Raw genomic sequence first — 24,004 nt, 5'->3', positions numbered from 1 at the left:
CCGTGTGACCACAAGAGACTGGCACAATAATTCAATCCCATTCAGAGTTAGATGTTTTTATAAGGCATGGGACAGGAATTGGAGAGATGAGAAAAATATGCCAGATTGATTTGTCTTGGAAGTTAATGCTAGCAATGATCACTTGCACCTGTCTCTACTGGTTAGGGTTAAAGTAGCTTTATCAATCACAAAGTAAATCATTGTCCTTTAAATTACAAGTATTCTTAAAACTCAAATTTTGACAGCTTATTCTCTTATTTCTAAATGTCCATCTGTCTGGGCCATGGGTCAAGGCCGGGGTCCGCAGGACGTGGGGTGATGCTGCTCACACTGGTTAATGCTTGGTGTCACTTTACACAATGGATACCCAAGGCTCTGCTCTTACTTGGTGGGAAGTAGATCAGTATTTATTATATCCACATGAGAAGCAGACAGGTCCCCCGTGCTCTCCATTGCTGTATGTGTCCCCTATAGACTGCTGTCCTCTGTTCTCTCCATTGCTGTATGTATGTGTCCCCTATAGACTGCTCACTCCATGGTAAAAGCCGCTCTCAGGCCAAGGCCTGGTCATAATTCTTCTAATGCCATTCTATGATTCTGCAGCATAAATTCCAAATTTTATTCCACGGACGAATAGGCTGTAATCGCAATTGGCCAAACAAAGGAGACTTGAGGTAGCGCAAGAGTTTACTTCTTAAAAATCTGCTGAGACTGGAGTGGTGGTCTAGACTTGGGTGACATCAAATTACCCCCCAACCCCAGGGTCATTCGGCCATGATGAAGCACATAGTCAGACGCCGTGATTAATAATGGCTGGGAGGCTGTTGGTTCTAAGCAGGTGCAGTCTAAGGATGCTACTGAGCAGCCCACAGTGCAAAGGACAGACCTCCCTTGGAAGAGCTATTTGCCTCAGTCGTCCATGGCTCTGGGATTGGAGACTGTTGAGTAGAGGCAGAAACCAGAACAGTGGGATGTTCGGCTTTTTCTCTTTATCATGGTAGCTTCCAGTTCTATCTATTCGCCATCACGGAGCATACTTTCATTTTCCCTTAGAGCAGAAGGAGACTCCACGGTGGGGACACAGCGTGTTTTCTTTAGACTGTGAGCTTCCTTGAGCCATTTGTTGCCCTCTGCTTTTTACTGCAGATGTAATTAATTCCCTACAAGAGTCCCCGGGACTTGGTCTCTGTCACTCCCCTGACCTCTGCTCTGTTCCCTCTGCTCCAGCCTTTGTACCTAGTGTCCTTCTGTGTGGATTGTCCTTACCCTGTTTGATGGCTTGCTTCCTGAATATGTTTAGATCTAATCCTCTCAACAGTCTTGGAGATACACTACTGTGGAGTAGCAGGGCTTCCTCCACATAATCCTCTCTCCACCTTTTCTTTGCCACATGGTGTTTAGCACAACTATGCTAAGTATCTGCGGACATATTACCTTGTCTTTCCTTAGAAGAACACCAGTTCCACCATGGCCTACATTCTGTTGTGTGGACTACTTTATACCTAGTATCTAAAATGTATTCTCCCTCAATGATACGCCTCTGTAAAGAGACCCACGTTTCTGTGTTTCTATAAAGAAATGGGGGGAAAAAAACTACTCGCATAAGCCCCTCTTGGAATCTGATAAAGGAAAGAGCAGGTTATGAACTTCTCGCTGAAGAAGGAACCCCAGCCATATCACTCCAGCGAAGCTTCCCAGCTCACCCTGACAGTGGTCTCGTCTCCATGCTCTGCACAGCCTGTGAATGAGCAGAGAAGACGAGGCTGCGACTGCTTTTCCTGATATAAAAGGAAAACGCAGGTGCTGTGAGAAAATCTGGAAAGACTGGAGACGAGCCTTGGGTTTTCCCCTTTCCCAGACCACGCAGACGGCTTTAATTATAATACGAACCAGATGGTGGACAAACAGATCCGCCAGTGTGTTTGGAATTCTCCCCATGAGTCACAGATATATTTCAGGACAGTGGTGAAAATACTGGCAAAGCAAGACGGTGTCTGAAATATCAATAAAATGCTCCCAACCACACAGTTTGCTACCTCAACAGTGCACCCCTCTCATTGACTCTGACAAGCGCCTTCTTTTTGCCTTCAGGTCAAACACTTCAGAGCTCTGCAAGAGCAGGCAAGGACCTACTTGGATCTCCTCTGCTCCATGTGTGACTTGTCAGAGTCCTCAGTGAAAACCACCGCCAAAGACATCCAGCAAACAGAGCAGCTGGTAACAACAAAAGAGTTGCATGATCACAGCAAACTGTCTGTTCTCTTCTTCAAATCTGCTTCGAAGGCTGTCAGGTTTAAAGAGAATATTTCCTGGGCGAGTCCTGGTATGATCTTCTTAGATCGTAATGATGAGTTAGTATACGGATGTGGTAGCCATCACGAACATGGAAGTGGGTACTAATGGAGTCGCAGCTGAATTGTTCAGTCTCCTCAACCCCCGCAGTCTGTGCGTCCCCCAGTCTAATGACCAGCTTCTTGCTATCTTCATATTCTCTCACACCTTTCTCCTTTAAATAATACTCAACCTGAGGAACCCCCTGCCCTCGCTTCTTTGTATCAAGCCTGCCATGGGCTAGTGCTTAAATCCTCCCGAAAGGTGATAGCGTCTAAGTATCTTTTTTTTTTTTTTTTTTTTTTTTTTTTTTTTTTAAATTTATTTATTTATTAAAGATTTCTGTCTCTTCCCCGCCACCGCCTCCCATTTCCCTCCCCCTCCCCCAATTAAGTCTCCCCCCAGCCCAAAAAGCAATCAGGGTTCCCTGTCCTGTGGGAAGTCCAAGGAACCCCCACCTCCATCCAGGTCTAGTAAGTTGAGCATCCAAACTGCCTAGGCTCCCACAAAGCCAGTGCGTGCAGTAGGATCAGAAACCCATTGCCATTGTTCTTGAGTTCTCAGTAGTCCTCATTGTCCGCTATGTTCAGAGAGTCTGGTTTTATCCCAGGCTTTTCCAGACCCAGGCCAGCTGGCCTTGGTGAGTTCCCGATAGAACATCCCCATTGTCTCAGTGTGTGGGTGCACCCCTCGCGGTCCTGAGTTCCATGCTCGTGCTCTCTCTCCTTCTGCTCCTGATTTGGACCTTGAGATTTCAGTCCTGTGCTCCATTTTGGGTCTCTGTCTCTGTCTCCTTTCATCGCCTGCTGAAGGTTAATATTCAGGAGGATGCCTATATGTTTTTCTTTGGGTTCTCCTTATTTAGCTTCTCTAGGATCACTAAATATAAGCTCAATGTCCTTGGTTTATGGCTAGAAACCAAATATGAGTGAGTACATCCCATGTTCCTCTTTTTGGGTCTGGCTTACCTCACTCAGGATAGTGTTTTCTATTTCCATCCATTTGTATGCAAAATTCATGAAGTCCTTGTTTTTTATTGCTGAGTAGTACTCAAGACAACTTTAAGATACCATCTTACACCGGTCAGAATGGCTAAAATCAAAAATACCAATGATAGCCTTTGTTGGAGAGGTTGTGGAGAAAGGGGTACACTCATCCATTGCTGGTGGGAATGCAAACTAGTGCAACCACTTTGGAAGGCAGTATGGCGGTTTCTCAGGAAATTCGGGATCAACTTACCCCTGGACCCAGCAATACCACTCTTGGGAATATACCCAAGAGAGGCCTTATCATACAACAAAAGTATATGCTCTACAATGTTCATAGCAGCATTGTTTGTGATAGCCAGAACCTGGAAACAACCTAGATGTCCTTCAATGGAAGAATGGATGAAGAAAGTATGGAATTTATACATATTAGAGCGTCTAAGTATCTTAAATATAAAACAAGTTATACACCTCCCAAAGCCAGCAAAGCAGATTGCAAAGGACAATCGGAAACATTAATAAAGCAATGCGGAGTCCCGTGGAGCAGTCTGTGATCCCAGAACTGGGCAGGGTCTGGGAGGTTGAAGCAGGAGGATTGTCAGGACCTCCAGGCCACCCTAGGCTGTATGATTCCCTGTTTAAAAAAAAATCAAACCCTCAGAGTTTTCTAAGATGAATAGACAAACGTGTTAGAGATGTAAGCCTTTCTTAATTACTCCAACCCAATTTACCAGTCAAATAACGAATCTCCTGCTCAGCCCGATGGGTAAAGCTCTAGGGGCGGCTTTTGATCTCAGACACTTAAAATTTCTTGGATCCTCACATCACTGATTAAAATTACATGGGAGAACTCTTAGATGTTTTCATTCCTTAGGACTCTTGAGCCTAAAGGAAAGCTGCTTTTCTCAGCACAAAGAAAGAGGCACTTTTCTGTTGTAGCTGAGTGGAGTGTGCACACGGTGCCTGCGGACCCCCTGACAGCCCACACCTCTCAGTCACCGAGCAGAGATAGGAACTGATGGCATTTCACTGTGCTTTCTCCAGATTGAACAAAGGCTGGTCCACGCCCAGAACATGACTCAGGGCTGGGAAGAGATCAAGCACCTGAAGGCCGAGCTCTGGATTTACCTGCAGGACGCTGACCAACAGCTGCAGAACATGAAGAGGAGGCACGCGGAGCTGGAACTGAATATCGCCCAGAACATGGTCTCTCAAGTCAAGGTGGGAGCTACCGTCTGCCCGAGGGGCATAAGGGAGGCCAAGAACAGCAAAAGATGCAATGGACTCCATACATTCATTTCCGTATGCCCGAGCCTTGTGAGCCCTCAGACACCAGGACAGTCACCTAAGGAGCAGGAGTGTGGGCAGCAAACAACCATAGGTTGAACACAGTGGCACACACTTATAGCCCACCATACTTGAAGGCTAGGGAAGGAAAACGGCTTGAGCCCAGGAGGTAAAGACTAGTCCAGGGAATGTAGCAAGACCCTGTCCCAGTAAGTAAATAAATAATATTTCATGTATAGTCTCAGAGTTCTACATGGCCTTTTTCATATGAAACATTCACTGTTGGCAGGCACCACAGTGACCTTTAGCCTACAGAACTGGGGCACTGCTGACCTATAACCTACAGAACTGGGGCACTGCTGACCTTTAACCTAAAGAACTGGGGACTACTGACCTTTAGCCTGCAGAACTGGGAACTGCTGTTTGCAAACACGAGACCTCATTGTTCAGTTTTTGTTTTTGTTTGTTTGTTTTTGTTTTTCAAGACAGGGTTTCTCTGTAGCTTTGGAGCCTGCCCTGTTTGTTTTCTGTTTCGTTTTTTGAGACAGGGTTTCTCTGTGTAGCCCTGGCTATCCTGGAACTCACTCTGTAGACCAGGCTGGACTGGAACTCACAGAAATCCACCTGCCTCTGCCTTCCAGGTGCTGGGATTAAAGGTGTGCACCCCTACCACCTGGCTTAAACATTTTGTCATGCAATATATTTTGAGACAATTAAGCTCTTACCTCAAGGAAACACACTTTTAGATTTTTGTCCGTACTTCTCAAAACAATACAAAGCAAGGAAGGAAGTACCCAAGTTCCTCTAGTCTTCCTCAGTTGGGAATTAATGTTCACCAGGAATAATGGTGATTTTCAAATTTTCTGGTTTTTTAAAACTCTATTTAAAGGCAATGCATCTGGGTTTCAGTCTGTTTACATTGTCATCCTCAGGATTTTGCTACGCAGCTGCAGAGCAAACAGGCCTCCATCAGCACCATCATAGAGAAGGTGAACTCACTGACAAAGAGCCAGGAGTCTCCTGAACACAAGGAAATCAGTCACCTGAATGACCAGTGGCAAGACCTTTGCCTGCAGGCTGGCCAGCTGTGTGCGCAGAGGGACCAGGACCTTCAGAGGAGCAGCCATTACCACGACCACATGGAGATTGTCGAAGCCTTTCTTGAAAAGTTTACTACAGAATGGGATAATCTGGCCAGGTAGCAGAACTCACCCAGGGGGTCACCGTGATGATGAGTTAGAAGTTGGCAGAATAGCACTCAGATCCTCATGTTGAGCAGTAGGCAGGGGAGCTTCCTGGTTTAATTTAACACTAATTAGCACAAAGCAAGAGAGACGTGTTTGTCTGTGGTCTCAGACACTATTCCAGAGATAAGAACTGAATGTTGTCACCTTAACTGCCAGTCAGTGATTGCCATCCATGACTTCAGAGTGGATTCATCTTGAACCTCCATGGCCCAGAAGTTTCTCTGCAAGTCTGTCAAGTCCCTGAGCTACATATATTCCAAGTAGTTTAGTCGTGTCTGGTCACTGTATAACAAATGTTTCTTATTGCTCTGACCATGTACTATTTAGGCTCAGAGTTCAGGGGAATGCAGTTCATTGTAGAGAGAAGATGAAGGGCTAGGCATCCCCACAGTGGCAAGGGTGTGTCTGGCCTATGACTTCTTGGAACAGGTACCGGGAGCAGATAGAAAGCAAACTGGGTTATAAACCCTCAAAGCTCGTTCTGGTGACCTGCAAAGCTTCACTTCTACAACTCTCCAAACAACAGCGCCACCAACTGGGCACAAAGTGTTCAAACACATGATCCTATGGGGGACACTGCAGTTTTAATCTATATCAGTCATGTTCTAAAGAATTATTCCGCCATTCAGTTAAATTATGCCCTTTGAGATGTCTGGTCCTTGAATCCCTCATGGCTTTTATTCCTTAAAAATTAAGTGCCTGCCGTTTACACACACACACACACACACACACACACACACGTTAGTATATTATATGAAAACATTTCATGCTTTTGAACACTACAATTACTAAAAAATAAATTTTTTTATGACCTATTATGTTTTTACAATACAAAATGCCAATATTGTTCTAGAAGTAGGTAGATCATGGTGATGTTTTACAGTTTGTTTATTTTAGCATACCATTTTCTCATTTCTACTCTTTCTTGATGCTCAGCCCTTTGTTGTTTTTTTAAATAAATACAGTTATTATCAGCCAAACCTCCCCCATATATTCGGCTTACATTAATTCTATAGGTACCTTAAACCTAATGTATCCAAGACCAAATGCAATCATAATGCCAACAAGCCTGATTTCTCATACTACAGAACTGATCACCTGCAAATTTACGAGACTATAAGATCCAGCTTTGCCGGGCAGTGGTGGCACACACCTTTAATCCCAGCACTAGGGAGGCAGAGGCAGGCGGATCTCTGTGAGTTCGAGACCAGCCTGGTCTACAGAGCTAGTTCCAGGACAGGCTCCAAAGCCACAGAGAAACCCTGTCTCGAAAAAACAAAAAAACAAAGCAAAGCAAAACAAAACAAACAAACAAAAAAGATCCAGCTTTTTCATCTGAGCTTTGTAATGAAGAGGGTAATGACTTAAATCACACATTTACTTAAAAGTTTTTTTTATATCAAAGTACAGAGACACATAAAAACAACCAAGTCTATCTAGACAGCTCCTGGGTCATTAGCTATACCTTCTAGATCCTGCCGTCTATCACTCTACCATTTATACCTTGATCCAACAAAAAGACTATACTACTATTACTATTTATTGCATTAAGCACTATTTTTGTGTGGCAGCATATCTGTGTTTTTCTATCTGTAACACCTCATATATTATGTTATTAGGGAGATTATAAGATCCAAGGAAAGCTAAAAACACGTGGAAGTGTGGTTGGAAGGCAGCATTGTCTAGTATAGTAATAAAAGAGTTGAGATGCATATAGGCATCTTGGTCTGATTCAAGGACTGGATGAGGATTGATTCCTAATGCCAACAGCTTTATTGGTCAGCCATTATTTGACTCAGTCATGGAGAATCTAAGCTATGAATGCCCACCTAATGAAAATACTGAAATGTCCTTTAAGAGGGCAAGGAACTGACTTGCTCCTGTGTTCTTTGTGTATGTACAGATCCAACGCAGAAAGCACAGCTGTCCACTTGGAGGCATTGAAGAAGTTAGCTTTGGCCTTGCAGGAGAAGAAGAATGCCATTGAAGACCTGAAAGACCACAAGCAGAAACTGATAGAGCACCTGAGTCTGGATGACAGAGAGTTGGTCAAAGAGCAGACCAGTCACTTGGAGCGACGCTGGTTTCAGCTCGAGGACCTTGTCAAAAGGAAAATCCAGGTGTCAGTCACCAACTTGGAGGAATTAAATGTCGTCCAATCCAGATTCCAGGAGCTGATGGAGTGGGCAGAAGAGCAACAACCCAACATCGTGGAGGCCTTGAAGCAGAGCCCACCTCCCGACATGGCTCAGAACCTCCTCATGGACCACCTGGCCATCTGCAGTGAGCTGGAGACCAAGCAGATGCTCCTGAAGTCCCTGATGAAGGATGCAGATCGTGTGATGGCTGACCTTGGCCTCAATGAACGGAAGGTGATCCAGAAGGCACTCTCGGATGCCCAGAAGCATGTGAACTCTCTCAGCGACTTAGTGGGCCAGCGAAGGAAGTACTTGAACAAGGCTCTGTCTGAGAAAACTCAGTTCCTCATGGCAGTCTTTCAGGCCACCAGCCAAATCCAACAACACGAGCGAAGGATTATGTTCCGGGAATATATCTGCCTACTTCCAGATGATGTGAGCAAGCAGATCAAAACCTGTAAGACTGCCCAGGCCAGTCTTAAGACTTACCAAAATGAGGTCACCGGACTTTGGGCACAGGGTCGCGAATTGATGAAAGGACTAATAGAGCAAGAAAGGCCGGAAGTGCTGGGGAAGCTTCAGGAGTTGCAGAGCGTCTATGACACCGTTTTGCAAAAATGTAGTCACCGCTTGCAGGAGCTGGAGAAGAGCCTCGTTTCTAGAAAGCATTTTAAAGAAGATTTTGATAAAGCCTGCCATTGGCTTAAACAAGCAGACATTATCACTTTTCCTGAAATCAATCTCATGAATGAGAGGGTTGAACTCCATGCACAATTGGACAAATACCAGAACATTCTAGAACAATCTCCGGAGTACGAGAACCTTCTGCTCACACTGCAGAGGACTGGGCAGGCCATGCTGCCATCACTAAATGAAGTTGACCATTCCTACCTCAGTGAAAAACTCAGTGCTCTGCCCCAACAATTCAACGTCATTGTCGCCTTGGCTAAGGACAAGTTCTATAAAATCCAGGAAGCAATTCTGGCCCGAAAGGAATATGCTTCTTTGATAGACTTGACAACCCAGTCTCTGGGTGAACTGGAAGACCAATTCCTGAAGATGAGAAAAATGCCCTCAGACCTGATCGTTGAGGAGAGTGTGTCCCTTCACGAGAGCTGCAAAGCCCTTCTGGGTGAGGTAGTGGGCCTTGGGGAAGCCGTGAATGAACTGAACCAGAAGAAAGAAAGTTTTCGCAGCACGGGGCAGCCTTGGCAGCCGGAGAAGATGCTACAGCTGGCCACCCTGTATCACAGGCTGAAACGACAAGCAGAGCAAAGGGTCGGTTTCTTAGAAGACACCACCAGCGCTTACAAAGAACATGCGAGGATGTGCCAACAGCTAGAGAGTCAACTGGAAGTCGTGAAAACCGAGCAGGCCAAAGTGAACGAGGAAACGCTGCCCGCGGAGGAGAAGCTCAAGGTATACCACTCACTGGCGGGAAGTCTGCAGGACTCGGGGATTCTGCTTAAACGAGTGGCTGTCCACCTCGAAGATCTTACTCCACACCTCGATCCCTCGGCTTATGAGAAAGCCAAGGGTCAGGTCCAGTCCTGGCAGGAGGAGCTGAAACAGTTGACATCCGGCGTCGGGGAGATGGTGACAGAGTGCGAGAGCAGAATGGTACAGAGCATAGACTTCCAGACGGAAATGAGCCGTTCCCTGGACTGGCTTCGGAGGGTGAAGGCGGAGCTCAGTGGGCCAGTGTGCCTGGACCTCAGCCTCCAGGACATCCAGGAGGAGATCCGAAAGATCCAGATCCACCAGGAGGAAGTGCTGTCTAGCCTGAGGATCATGAGTGCCTTGAGTCACAAGGAGCAGGAGAAGTTCGCCAAAGTCAAGGAGCTGATTTCTGCAGACCTGGAGCACACCTTGGCTGAGCTCAAGGAGCTGGACGGGGATGTGCAGGAAGCCCTGCGCACCCGGCAGGTCGGTAGGGGGCGCTCTGTCTTTCTTTTCCAGGCTGCTTCTCTGTAAACACATGAAAAATCTGGTTAGGGCTGGTTCTGTGTTTAAAGTCCAGTGCTTTATTTTATCCAAGTGTGGTGGGTCCCACATATAATTTCAGCTCTTGAGCTGTGGAAACAGGAGGATTAGGAGTTCAAGGCCATACTAAACTACAAACCACGTTGAGGCTATCCTGAGCTTCAGGAGACCTTATCTTAAAAGAGACAAAACTGAAAAGAAAAACAAAACAAAACAAACAACTGGACATTGCTTTTTGCTGACTCATCAAATCATCCTCAATGGTGACTTCAAAGACCATGTTTATTTTTTATGTGTACAGTCATTTTCATGTGTCCCACACTGGATAATTTTACTTAAACTGGTATAGTGTGCCTTTTTTTCTTACCCCTAGGGGAGAGAGTAAATGATTTTGATAATGTATATTTAGAGGAGATAATAAATGATTTTGATAATGTAGCTTGCAACAGATTCGAACCAACAAACCATAAGGAAAATTTTCATTTTTTGCAACTGACTTAGTATTTTGATTGACATATAGTCACTGTACATAGTCCTGGGTTTCCTAAGGACATTTCTGTGCGTTATGCCCATCCCATTCATCTCCTGTCTGTCTCTAGTCCGTTTTCATCCTCATGCCCTAGACATGCACATTAGTGTGTTTGTACTAAAAAAAAAGATCTAGGCTCTGCACACATAGTATGACACTCTCTAGGTGCACACACTCTCCTGCAAATGACACCATCTCCTTGCTCATGGCTGAAGAAAGTTCCATCACTTATGCCTACCACATTTTCTTTATCCATTCCTGTGGGTAGACCCTCAAGCATGACAAAGAGTGTTGCAATGAATGTAGATTTCCAAGCGTCTCTGTGACATGCTGTCCTAGAACCCTTCAGGAAAATACCCAGGAGAAGTATGGTTGGCTTATACAAAAGATCTGTTTGCAATTTTTTGAGGAACCTCCAGACTAATCTAATTGGCATATTTTTAAAAAAAAGAAAAAATGGAAACAAGTACAGACCTTTACCCGTTCATACAACTCCCTTAACAATCAAGTACAGCAACATTATATTAGGTGTCAGAGGGACCTGGAGATGACGCTGAGCACGGCACAGTGTGTAGGGTACATGCACGCACTGCGGTGCTTTATAAAAGAGCCTTGCATATCCTACATCAGCAGAGGTCATGGGAATCCTCCCCGCATGGAAGCATTGTGACTATACTGATAAAATATGGCCAGTGGGTGTATACTACATAAAATCCGGTATTTTGAAAACCTTATTGGATGGAGAGGCTTCCAAGGCAGTAAGGCCAGACTAGTGACACAGACCACTAAGGCGTGCTCTTTTGTAAGCTGTCCCTCCCGTTGCCCTGTTTCTTCTCCCCTTCTTAGGTAAAATTGCTCCCCTTCTTGGCATCAAATATAACCCAGCAGGAACACGGGTACTCTATCTGCTGTTCCTGAGACCTGGGGGATTACAAGCAGCAATGGGAACGTATGGAGAATCTCCTAGATTGTCCTCCTATTGGAACTTTCTCTTACCGAGCACACACTTCCTTGTTCAACACAGCAGAACAGATACATTGTTTACCTGGGGTTGTTTCCTTTAATCCCCTGGCCACCCGCCTGGGAATGCAGCTCTGTTGATAAAGTTCCTTTGCTTGCCCATCACGCCTGTGGCTCTGAAGCTAAACCCCCAGCACTACTTCAACCGAGCATGGTAGTAGATGAGAAGTAGAGACTGGTGGAGGATCACAAATTAAACATCTACACAGGGAGTTGGAAGCCAGCCTAAGCTATAATGAGGACCTGTCACAAGAGACAACAATAATCCTGGCCCAGAGGGGTAGTTCAGTGGGTAAGACTATTTGATATTCTTTTGGAGGACCTGAATCCGGGAGCCTTGAACTGGCTCCTAGTCACCGGTAACCACAGTTCATGGTGGTCAGACGCTCTTCAGCCTCTCAGGTCGTCAGGCATGCAGAATCTTCCTATCATTCGCCTCTACTTCCAACGTAGATTAATTTTAACCATTTATTTTATTTATTTTTTATTTTTTGGATTTTCGAGATAGGGTCTCTCTGTAGCTTTTTGGTTCCTGTCCTGGAACTAGCTCTTGTAGACCAGGCTGGCCTCGAACTCACAGAGATCCACCTGCCTCTGCCTCCCGAGTGCTGGGATTAAATGCATGCGCCACCACCGCCCTGCTAATTCTAACCATTTAAATAGCAAAACTTACCGTGTTTGTTTAAGATTGTAATAAACACACCAATTGCTGGCTTTTCAAAGTGTACCTAGCATCCTTCCTCTCCATGTTAACTCCGAACCATCGTTCGACTTTAACAACTATTTTCCTATAGCTACAAAGGCAGGCCCTCAGGGAAGAGCAAGGACTGGTCTCTTCTCAATCTCCCTAATGCTGCCACCCTTAGTGCAGTTCCTCAGGCTATGGTGACCCCCACCCCCCAGCCAGAAAACTATTCCATTGCTACCGTCACTGTAATTTTGCTACTATTATGAATTGTAATGTAAGTATCCAATATGCAGGGTATCTGTGACCCTAAAAGCGGTCACCACTCACGGGTCTAAACCCACTGATGGATTCTTTGTTTCAACTTGGCGATTCCTGAAATCAGTCTTCCACCCGGGAGGCTGCCTCTGCTTTGCCTCTGTCTCTTGGTGGCCTCCATCCAGATGTTACGGGAAGCATTTGCAGCCCACATGCTCATCCTTTTCTCTCCCTTCCCATTCTCTCCTTGTTTGCTTCCCACCCTGACTACTGCATTGCTGTCTTTGCTTTCAGTGTAGCTCTTCTTGTCCAGTCATTGACAGCTGGTTAGAGTATTCCCTCTCCTTCTGGATTTGAAGCAGCAAGCCTTATGGAGTTTTACTTTGTCTAGTTTAGTCTTCGCTCAAGGCTCAAGAGCAAGCCGTTCATTTCCAGAAGCTAGCAAAGGCTAATCTGGATGCTGAACGTTGTCATTCTTTTAACCCACTGAGGCATAACTACTTCTCAAGTCATCTAGCTACTATACTTTGTATTTTGTTTTGAAAAATACATATACATACACCAAAAAAAGTTTCCAAACCAATCCAGACTAGCAAAAATTTATAGTTCATTTCTCTCCTTACTTATCCATGACATATTTTAATCGCACTGGTAGAATTACATTAAGATGAGCAAAGGGAGGAATAAAGGATTCCTCTCTCACGAGTAAAACAATTTTCCCAATTTCTGCGTTAACTTCCCATGGCTTTTATAGAGCTGGGAATTAGAAAAGAGATGGAAAAACGAAAGGACTTCCTACAAACCTCCTGCAAATGGAAGTTGATTCTATCACGGTAACTGTCTTTTAGGCAACCTTGACAGAAATATACAGCCACTGTCAAAGGTACTATCAAGTGTTCCAGACAGCCAGTGACTGGCTGGAGGATGCTCAAGAAATGCTACAGCTGGCAGGCAATGGCCTAGATGTGGAGAGCGCCGAGGAGAATCTCAAAAGTCACGTGGAATTTTTCAAGACAGAGGGCCAGTTCCACAGCCACATGGAGGAGCTCCAAGGCCTTGTGACCAAGCTGGATCCACTCATCAAGCCAAATGGGAAGGAAGAGCTAGCACAGAAGATGGCTTCCCTGGAACAGAGGAGCCAGAGGGTCTTCCAGGACGCCCATGCCCAGCGGGACCTCCTGCAGAGGTATTTAGAGTAGGTTAAGGCCAAAAGATGTTGTCACACAGAAAGTAACAGCATACTAACAGAATGTCTATAGTGACATACATGAGCATGCACATTTGCTTTCTCCTCTTACCGTTAGACATGGGGACACCAGGGCTCTGTGTGGAAATAGGTTTCTTTTGCTTATTTATTTCTCTTGGACTCTTTCAAGATGTACGGTTCAATGGCAGGAGTACCAGAAAGCAAGGGAAGAGGTTATCGAGTTGATGAATGATGGGGAAAAGAAGCTGTCTGAGTTTTCATTGCTGAAGACTTCCTCAGGCCAGGAAGCTGAGGAGAAGCTGTCAAAACACAAGGTCAGTTTTGTCGTCGTTATTTTGATGTCATTTACTGTTAATTGCTACAAGTCTTTGTGATGTGTCCAGAATCACATCTTTAAATCTTTCTTTATTTCCATCCGGCTTCCTTCGGTATGATAAAGACACAAATAAACACATTTCATAGTTGGGGGGTACTGACAAGAAATGCATAGCAAAGGATCAAGAGAGAAATTCAAAGCAATTGCTTCTGAGAAGATACGGTCCTTAAAAATGGCAGTAAAGGGCTGGGAAGATGGCTCAGTGGGTAATAATACTCGCTGTGCAAGCCTGGCGCCTGACAACCTGAGTCAGGTCCCCTGAACCCACATAAAAAGCAAGGTGAGCAAGCACCTCTACAGCAAGGGAGATGGCAACAGGAGAACTTCCTAGAAGCTCCTGGAGTCAGGGCAGCAGCTAAAACGAGAGAGACGCCATCTGCCAAACAAGGTGGAAAAGAAAGAACTGGCCCATAAAAGGTCGTCTGTAACTCCTGTTCATATCCTTCCAGCCCCCAGAATAAATAACTAACTAAACCTTTTAAAACATTGTCAAATTCTCTGATAACTTGGACTAATAATTCTGGATAACTTGGACTAACTAAAACAAAATCCAGAAATAAATGCCCATGTGCCCCTCGACTAGCATAACAACATAAGGAAGATGGGAGCATTCTAAAATACCAAAGTAAAATTTTCTTTCATTTCTGTTGATATTCAGAGAATAAAAAAAAATCTCAAGTAGAAAATAACTTGTCTTTCATAAATAAATAATATCTGCCTTTCAAAATAAATCAATCAAAACCCAACTCTGATAAGTAAAACGTTAGAGGTATTAGAGGAAGCAAAACATATTCATAATTACTAATTTACTTTGGGGTTTTTGAGGCAGGTTTCCAGGTATCCTAGGCTGGTCTCGAACTCTCCACATAGAGAAAGATAACCTTGGAAGATGACCTTGACCTCCTGACTCTCTCCCCCCACCTCCCCACCACTAGACTTGTACCATCATGACTGCCTAAGGGACCTAAATTTATTTAGAAATATCTCCTTTTACAAGTGTCTTTGGGCTTCTACTCAAGCCCACTGAACTTAAAAACCAAAATCAATCTTTCTCTAACCCCCTCTACTCACCCCCAACCCTGCACTAGGCTGTAGTGTCTGTAGTTGACTCTTTGCATGAGAAAATTGTGGCCCTGGAGGAAAAAGCATCACACCTAGAGAAAACCGGAAACGATGCGAGCAAAGCCACCCTAAGCAGGTCGATGACCACTGTCTGGCAGCGCTGGACGCGTCTCCGTGCTGTGGCCCAGGACCAGGAGAAGATCCTGCAGGATGCCATAGATGAGTGGAAGGGCTTGAGCAATAAGGTAACTTTCCTTACAGATCGGCTTAAGTTGGGCTGTGTCCTATTTCTCAAAGATTAGGATGTATTTTGGAAACTAGTATCTTGTCTTTTGCCTTTGTGTTAGCTACATTTCTTTTGCTGTGATAAAACACCATGACCAAGGGAAGAAAGAGTTTATTTTGGCTTAGGATTCCAGAGGATTAGGGTCCTCGGTGGCGGGAGGCATGGTGGCAGACAGCAGGCGTGACGGTTGGAGCAGCAAGCTCAGGGCTCACATCTTGAACCACAAGCACCAAGCAGAGAGCACAAACTGGGAGTAGGGGAAGACCTCAGCTCTTTCTTACAGTGACATATTTCCTCCACTAAGGCCACACCTTCTAAACCTCCTCAAAAAGAGCCATTAACTGCAGACCGAGTATTCAAATACCCGAGGCTGGAGGTGGAGGTGGGAGATTTCTCGTTCAAACAGTACATGCTTCTCTTTTGAAATTAGTGTTATGAAACTTTCATCATCTTTTCCATTTCAAATTAAATTCTGAGACAAAATGTAATGTGCATTGTACAGTTTAGTTTTGTTAGGGCCCAGAGAGCTTGGGGAGAGCAACATAATGTTCATGACAGGGAGTAGAAAAGAAAGAACACAGGGGCAGAAGAATGAATGCTGAGGCAGGATGAGGGAAAGACAGGGAGATCGGAAAAAGAGAGAGAGGGATAGGATAAACCAAAACCAAGTATTTATGAAAATGTTATAAGGAAATCTTTTGTTTTGTATACTAATTTTAAAATAAGCAAGGGCCAGCTAAATGGTTCAGCGGGTGAAAGGGCTTGCGGTACAGGACCGATGGCGGGATTCGATCCCCGGAACCACAGTGAAGTGAGAGAACAGGCTCCTAAAGCTGTCATACGACATCCGCATGCGTGTTACACGGACACCCGCGCTCCTGTTCTTGTGTCTGCCTCACGCACACACGTGCACACACACTCACATTAATAATAACTAAAACTTCAAAAATAAATATATAAATGAATTTTTAAAAAAGATTAAGCAATAAAATTTAGAAAAGAAGACAAGTCCAGTGTGAATCCCATTTGTTTTAAACCTATTTTTGGAAAAAGTCCAAAATTAATTTTTTTCTTTGTTGTAAAAATAAGACTTGAACATATTCCTCAAATTTATGTGTTATTTCTTCCGCGCAATAGGTAAGGCTCAGTGTGTTAGCCACACCTTCCTGGTGACTCCCACACACGCTCAGGCTAACTTTAAGAGTGGATGTTTTGTGTGCTCGTTCATTTAATGTTTCTCTGTCACATGTAGTCTGTGACTGCCTTGCTAAGATCAGGGGATTAATAATTTAAACCCAGGTTGGGAGAGGTAGTCTTTCATGTTAAAGCTACCATGTCAGTTTTTATTTCTAAAATTCAGAATTTATGTCATCACGGTGGACCATGTCAAGTGTGTCTGTCACTTAGTGGCCCCGCCATACTATTTCTCAGTATGATTTTGAGCTTCATACAATGTCTGCTTGTCACTAGATGAAAGAAACCACGGAAATGATTGCACAGCTGCAAGGTAGATTACCTGAAAGTACAATAGAAAAGGCCTCCAAAGCAGAGCTCGTGGCCCTCCTTGAATGCCATGATACGTGCTCGCTGGAGCTGGAGCAGCAGCAGCTGGCCCTGGGCGTGTTACAGCAGCGAGCGCTGAGCATGCTACAAGATGGGGCCCTCCCCGGCGCCGCCGCAGAAGAGGCGCCCGTTCTGCGGGAAATCTCTGCAATGCAAGATCAGTGTCTCAGGTAATTGCATCTCTGTTTTGTTCACTATTATAACTGGCCTTGACTCAAAGGCACAGCTGGGGTACTCAGGCATGGGGATGCCCCGTCATGCCGGCTGCATGCCTTTCTTTCTATTCCTGCCTTTCTTAACTCTTCCGTTCTTCGTTAGACAGGGACACCTATGCTAATCGAAATATTGCATGATAATAAGAGCCAGTGGGGAGGATACCTCAGCTTGTAAAGTACCTGCTACACACGTGTAATGATCCAGGTTTGATAGTCAGCACCCACATTTTAAAGGGGAAAAAAAGGAAAGCTGAACATGGTAGCCTATGCTTGGTACCCCAGCAGCAGGACATAGCGGCAGGCAGATCTCTGGAACTGGCTAGCTAGGGAGCTTAGCCTACCCCATGAGCTTGAGGTCATCAGTGTTATGATTTTTGGCACGGGTGACCCTGAATTATAACAGAGACTCAATCTGAAAAACAAACCCAAAGGGATAGCTCCTGAAGAGCTGCACCAACGTCTGACCTCTGGCCTTTATATACATGCATCTGCACATGCATGTATACTTACACACACACCCATTTGTGAGCACGCACGCACACACACACACACACACACACACACGGGTGGGGTGGAGGATAGAATGATAAGTCAAAAGACTCATTGCTCACCTTCCTGCATTTTAAAGTACCAGTTCAATAAAGTATCACAAAATATGCACAAAGTTGTTACTCTTCTTGTCCCTGTGATGAAATCACCTTAAGGAAGGAAGGTTTAGATTGGCTTCACAGTCTGAGGGGCTACAGTCCGTCACAGGAGGGGAGGCACAGTGGATCATGAGATCCTGGCTCTCACTACACCCAAGTCAGGAAACAGCGGTTAGTGGTGGTGTGTGCTCAGTTTGCTCTCTCTTGCTCTCCTTTTTATTCAGACTGGCACCCCAGCCTATGGGTTAGTGCCACCCACATTTAGGAGAGGACATCCCCCTTCCATTAGACATCTCTGGAAAGTTGCTCATGAGTGTGCTTCTCTGGTGATTCTACACCCAGGGAAGCTGGCACTGGAGATTAACCTACACAAACACTAAGTAAGAGAAAACAAGCTGAGGTAACTAGTCTAGGGGGACTGGGATGGCCAAGAAGGTATGTTTTGTAGCTGGAGACTGAGCAGGTTTGAATGACACTGGGGTGGAATGAGATACAAACAATTTAGAAATCCCTCGGACAGTGGGAGAGAGGATGAGTCATTCAAACAATAGCAGGTGCCAGGCACAGTGACACAGAAGTGTCTTCCTAACCGCCAGCAGGCTGAGGCAGGAGTATCATGAGTTCGAGGTCGGCCTGGCTGTTAGTAAGTCCCAGGTTACATGTGGACCTTTGCGACTGAGCTTTATTTAAAATGTCCGTTTGCCAAAGCTCGATCATCCGTTGGTGATCTAGGGGAATGGGGGCAGCGATGACACAGAAATCAAAGGATTCGTCCCAATCCTTGACAGTGAATCCAGGAAAAGTTCATCTTGATGCTCTGGAATTGAAGCACCATTAAGAAAAACTCAGAGACTGATATCGGGGTTCAACTTGAAGATGAGAAAAGCAAAGCAGCCAACCACTGGCTCTTTCCTCAATCTTAGTTTGAAATGGCGATCCTGCCTCCAGGAATCTCAGAATGAGACTGAGTCTGAGAGCTGTCTCCTCCTGTTTTATAATCCGCTCTAGTTCTGGGATTAAAGGCATGCACCACTGGGGTTAAAGGCATGTACTGATGGTTTCTATGGCAACTATTGTGGCTATTGGGATTAAAGGTGTGTGTTACTATTGCCTGGTCTGTATGGCTGATCAGACCAGTGGGGCTGTTTTATTCTCTGATCCTCACCTAAACTTTACTTACTAAAACACAAATGAAATGTCACTACATAGAACTGGCCTGATTCACTCTTTGGGCCATTGTGAAAATGTCTTTAAATAATTTTGTCCCTCTATTAAATAACATTATCTCATACAAATATATAGTCACCTCTCTTAGTTATTAATGGTATTAGGGTAATCTGATACTAGGTACTGAAAAGCTTTTTATCCCATTAATTTGAATCAATCATGACGTTGGCATAATCATGGTGACTTGTCTAGAGGTCGATTCTTGCTTTAAAGGCTGACTTCTTACAGCTCCACACGTTCCAATGGTACATCACTTTCAAATGGTGATGATACCATACCATTTGAGCAGATATGAAAGAAGTAAAGAATCTGGCTATCCTTAGGTTTTCTGCATAGGGAAATAAATAGCAGTTTAGCGGCAGGGAACCAAGTCAACTCTCCAATTTCCACGTGATAAATTATTCACCCCCCAGTGACGCAACTTCTTCTGTTATACTTGAACTGAACTCTGGTGTCACTAAATAATATCTCAGAGCTAGAAGTAACATGACCTGCTCCAAACTAGGCTTTTCCCTTTCTGTGTCTGTTATCAAACTGCGGCATGCCTGGGAGAGTTCCTTTCACCTCAGATCTGCTTCTCCTTTCTCCCTCTGGTATTCTGAAGCATGCAAGACAAAGTGAAGAGTCACAGCAAACTGGTGAAGCAGGAGCTACAGGAACGGGGAGCGGTCGAGACTCAAATCAATGCTGTGAAGTCTTGGGTTCAAGAAACGAAGGACTATCTGGGAAACCCAACGATAGAGATAGACACGCAACTAGAAGAACTGAAGGTACAGATGTCCCCTCGCTCTCTCTGCTCGCCATGTCAAAACGTGGCCTTTGTTCTGGTGACTCTTGTACATACTGAATGAATTGTCAATTAGAACTTTCAGGCATGAATTATATAGATGTGATGTATTATTCCTTCTTGGCATTAGTTGCCTGGTGGAAGGGACATACTGAAGTTCACTTCCCTCATAGGAAATGAACTCCATTTCTCTAATTTCATAACTGATGAAAATAGATGACTTTATCTCTAGATTCGTAAACAGTGTGCCCCTTATCAGGTCCCCATTATTTTCTTGTTCTGCCTTCTTTCCTTAGACCCTCCTGACAGAAGCCACCAGCCACCGAGAGAGCATCGAGAAGATTGCAGAAGAACAGAAGGATAAGTACTTGGGTCTTTACACTATATTGCCACCTGAAATCTCCCTCCAGCTAGCTGAAGTTGCATTGGACCTAAAGATCCATGACCAGGTAAGCTTGTTGGGCATCTTTCTGTTCTCTCACAGGGTTAGTCCTATAAGAGGTATCTTAGTTTGTGCAATCATACTTCCCAGGAAACCATAGTAAATAATTGACCACTATAAAACAATTAGCATTCACTTGGAACTCTTTCTTGGGCAAGAAACATATCAAATGACTGCAGTTATGAACAGTGATGTTATACAAACACATCACTGTGACAGGAATCCTGACAGATGCAAGGGAGGGAAGAAGGATTTGTTTGGACTCAGGGAGGACATTCCATCCTGGTAGGGAAGGCATGGCAGGAATGTGTGACTGGAATGCCTCATATATTGGAGAACAGAAAGCAGAAATCTTGGGCTATTGGTAGAGATGGCTCAAAACTTCAAGTGCTACAGGCAGCAACCCACGTCTTCCAGCTAAGCCCCATGTTCAAAAAGAACCACAACATCCACAAACAGCACCAATCCATCACCCAATAACCGGAAGCCTGGTGTTCAAGACATAAACACAGAAATAGAATTTATCTGCTTCTCCAACATGAGTAAAATAATATCTGAAATAAAAAGTAAGATATGACATGTTCCAATATTAATATTGAGTAACCAGAGTGTGCCAGTCATTCTTCAAACGGTGACTTTAGTTCAGTGAGATAGAAGGTGGGTGGGTGAAGATATTGAAGGAAAGGGATGCTCATGGGGAAGAGACAAGAAAAGTCAGGGTCACAGTTATCCCTGCTGTGAATACTGGGGGCCCATGGCATTAGAGGAGGGGCCTCATTCTGCCCAATGGAAGGTTCACCATAATCAGAACTCAGAGCCTCAGACTTGAAAATTATTTGAAACAAGAAATAAAGAGTCCTTTTTGGTGTGAAGACCAGGAGATTGGTGATCTCACTCCATAAAGAGATTTTGTGTAAAAATCATGTCATGTGGTATCTGTGTGGACACGTAATGGGTTTTAGAATTGTCTTGGTGGCTGATTGCCAGAGTTTTTGAAGCCCACTTATAGCCCACTCTTTGTGGCACAAAGGGATGACACACACAGGTGCTAAAATGCTTGTGGATCAGAAAACATAGACCACAACTTTCACACATCTAGGCTGCACTTTTGAATCTCCAGTGAAGGAGGCAGAGTGATTAGAAATCATAACAGAACCCAGTTATACTGCACCAGGATTTTGAACTAAACAAAGACAGAGTGTAGTTTCTTTGTTTTGTTTTGTTTTGTTTTTTACTATTTAACTGGCCTATTGGACTTCTTGGACTTGGAAGATTGTAGGAAGGATAAGTTAACTAGTTAAGGTCTTTGAAAAGTCCTTTAGTAGACTGGATACACAGCTCTGCAGTTATATGCACTTGCTGCTCCTGCAGAGGACCTGAGTTCTGTTCCCAGCACTCAGATCAGAAGGCTCACAACCCCCTGTAACTCCAGCTTCCGGGGCTCTGGCACCCTCTTCTGGATGCCATAGGTATCCACACACATGCATATGTACACACACACACACACACACACACACACACACACACATTAAATAATTTCCAAAAAAATAAAATTTAAAATTTTCTCTGTTTACTTGTTGCTTGCTAGAGTTATTCTCTGCAATCTAGTTATTTTGGCACTTGAGTCAAAATGATGCAGGCCAGGCCAGTTCCAATGCAATGCTGTTTCTCTGAGAATTTGAAAGGCCTTTCTCTTTTTTTTTAGATAAAAAATTATATATATATGTATATATATATATATATATTAAAAAGAAACAAACTATTCTTTTTCACTATACATACCAATCCAAGTTCCCACTCCTCCCCTCCTCCCACTCCCTCCACATACCCTCCCACTTCACCCCCATCCACTCACTCCTCAAAGAAGGCAAGGCACACTGCTCTTTGGAAGGTCCAAGACCTTCCCCACTATATCCAGGCCAAGCAAGCCCGTCCAAAGAGAATGGGTTCCCAAAAAACCAGTATATGCAGTAGGGATATATCCTGGAGCCACTGCCAGTGGCCCCTCAGTCTGTCCCAGCCATTCAACTGTCAACCACACTCAGAGGGACCAGTTTGGTCCATGCTTGGTCCTTCCCAGTCTGGCTTGAGTTGGTGAGCTCCCATTAGTTCAGGCAGACTGTTTCAGTGGGTGAACCCATCATGGTCTTGACCTCTTTGCTCACATTCTCATTCCTCCCACTCTTCAACTGGACCTCGGGAGCTCAGTCCAATGCTCTGATGTGGGTCTCTGCCTCTGTTTCTATCAGTTGCTGGATGAAGGTTCGATGGTGATAGTTAAGATATTCATCAGTCTGACTACAGGGCAAGTCAAGATTGGGCCTCCTCTACTCTATGCTTAGGGTCCTAGCTTGGGTCATCCTTGTGTATTCCTGGGAATTTCTCTAGAGCCAGCTTTCTGCTAACCCTATAGTGGCTCCCTCGATCAAGATATCTCTTTCCTTGCTCTCATCTCTGTCCTTCCTCCATCTTGACTATCCCATTCCCTCAAGTTCCCTTCACCCTTCCCCTTCTCCCCTCTTCTTCCCCCTCCACCTTCCCTTCAACTCCCATCCCCATGCTCCCAATTTTGTCAGGCAATCTTCTCTATTTTCCCCTTTCCATGTGAATAAATGCATCCTTTAAAAAAATTGCATCCTTTAAGAAAAAAAGTGAGGCTCAGTGGCAGAGTAATTTCCCAGCAGCATGTTTGCCCACACGCACGCACACACATATGCAACACACACAAAGTAAAAGAAGAAAAAAAAAGTGATAAGGAGTGTGTGTATCACAGATACAAGGCCAGCGAATAGACAAGCCAGGGTGAGCTACCTATAGAACAACACCAATTAGCATCTGTAAATATTTAATGAACGACTCAGGGAGCCGACATTGATTTTGGTTTCTTGCTGGAACAGCAGAAGGACCATAGTAAATGCACAAAGCTACTGAGAGTAAATCAACCTCAAAGTCTTGGGGGATTGGACCTACTTCCTCTAAACGTTTTAAAGATATTATTTATTTAGTTATATGTGTGTGTGTGTAACCATGTGTGTGCATGTGTGTGTGTGTGTGTGCACGTGCCTATGTACACACGGAGGCCAGAAGAAAACATCCAGTGTCCTCCTCTATCACTCTCTGCCTATCCATTGGAGGCAGGGTCTCTTCCTGAGTACAAGGATCCTGTATTCTCAGCGAGGCTGGAAGTCAGCAGCCTCAGCAATCCTCTTGCCTCCGCCCCCTGTGGAACTGGGGGTGCTGACAGGTGCAGAACACCCAGCTTGATACCTGGATTCTGAGATCCAAACTCCAGAACTCCAGTCCTCAAGTACCTTCAAACCTTGAGCTGTCTCTGTCCCCCTGCCCCACTTTCATGAGTTCCGTCACTGTCAAAGCAGCTCTGTCCACCTAAAACATGAGCAGTCGACATCGTTAGAGAATTTTAATCTCTTCTCCCATTTCAACAATGATGGGTTTGGATGTCCCCCTTTGGTCATTTAGATCCAAGAGAAGGTACAAGAAATTGAGCAGGGCAAGGCCACGAGCCAGGAGTTCGGCCGCCAGATCCAGAAGGTGGCCAAAGATCTCACCACCATCCTAACAAAGCTGAAAGCCAAAACCGACAACCTAGTTCAAGCTAAGACTGACCAGAAGGTAAGGAGGAGGGGCAGAAGCTAAGGGGGCCAGGAGGTAAAGAGGGGTGGCTAGAAGATGGGGGAGCAGAAGGTAAAGGGGAGCAGAGTTAAGGG

At 44.8% G+C, this 24,004-nt stretch overlaps 1 protein-coding gene across 1 annotated transcript in view; it reads left to right on the top strand.

Moving 5' to 3' along the window:
• Syne1 (spectrin repeat containing nuclear envelope protein 1) overlaps positions 1–24,004 on the top strand; it is a 471,659-nt gene that overhangs the window by 275,649 nt on the left and 172,006 nt on the right. Inside the window, exons 75-85 of the mRNA XM_075949874.1 lie at positions 2,092–2,217; positions 4,362–4,538; positions 5,537–5,802; positions 7,755–9,915; positions 13,313–13,650; positions 13,841–13,985; positions 15,136–15,354; positions 16,866–17,128; positions 19,652–19,817; positions 20,131–20,283; positions 23,757–23,909. Coding sequence (XP_075805989.1) covers positions 2,092–2,217; positions 4,362–4,538; positions 5,537–5,802; positions 7,755–9,915; positions 13,313–13,650; positions 13,841–13,985; positions 15,136–15,354; positions 16,866–17,128; positions 19,652–19,817; positions 20,131–20,283; positions 23,757–23,909 — 4,167 coding nt within the window. The remainder of the gene's footprint in view (positions 1–2,091; positions 2,218–4,361; positions 4,539–5,536; positions 5,803–7,754; positions 9,916–13,312; positions 13,651–13,840; positions 13,986–15,135; positions 15,355–16,865; positions 17,129–19,651; positions 19,818–20,130; positions 20,284–23,756; positions 23,910–24,004) is intronic.

This window comes from Microtus pennsylvanicus, chromosome 1 (genome assembly GCF_037038515.1).
Source record: "Microtus pennsylvanicus isolate mMicPen1 chromosome 1, mMicPen1.hap1, whole genome shotgun sequence".
NCBI lineage: Eukaryota > Metazoa > Chordata > Mammalia > Rodentia > Cricetidae > Microtus > Microtus pennsylvanicus.
The sequence above is the reverse complement of the archived record's forward strand: the minus strand, read 5'-3'. Positions and strand labels throughout refer to the sequence as shown.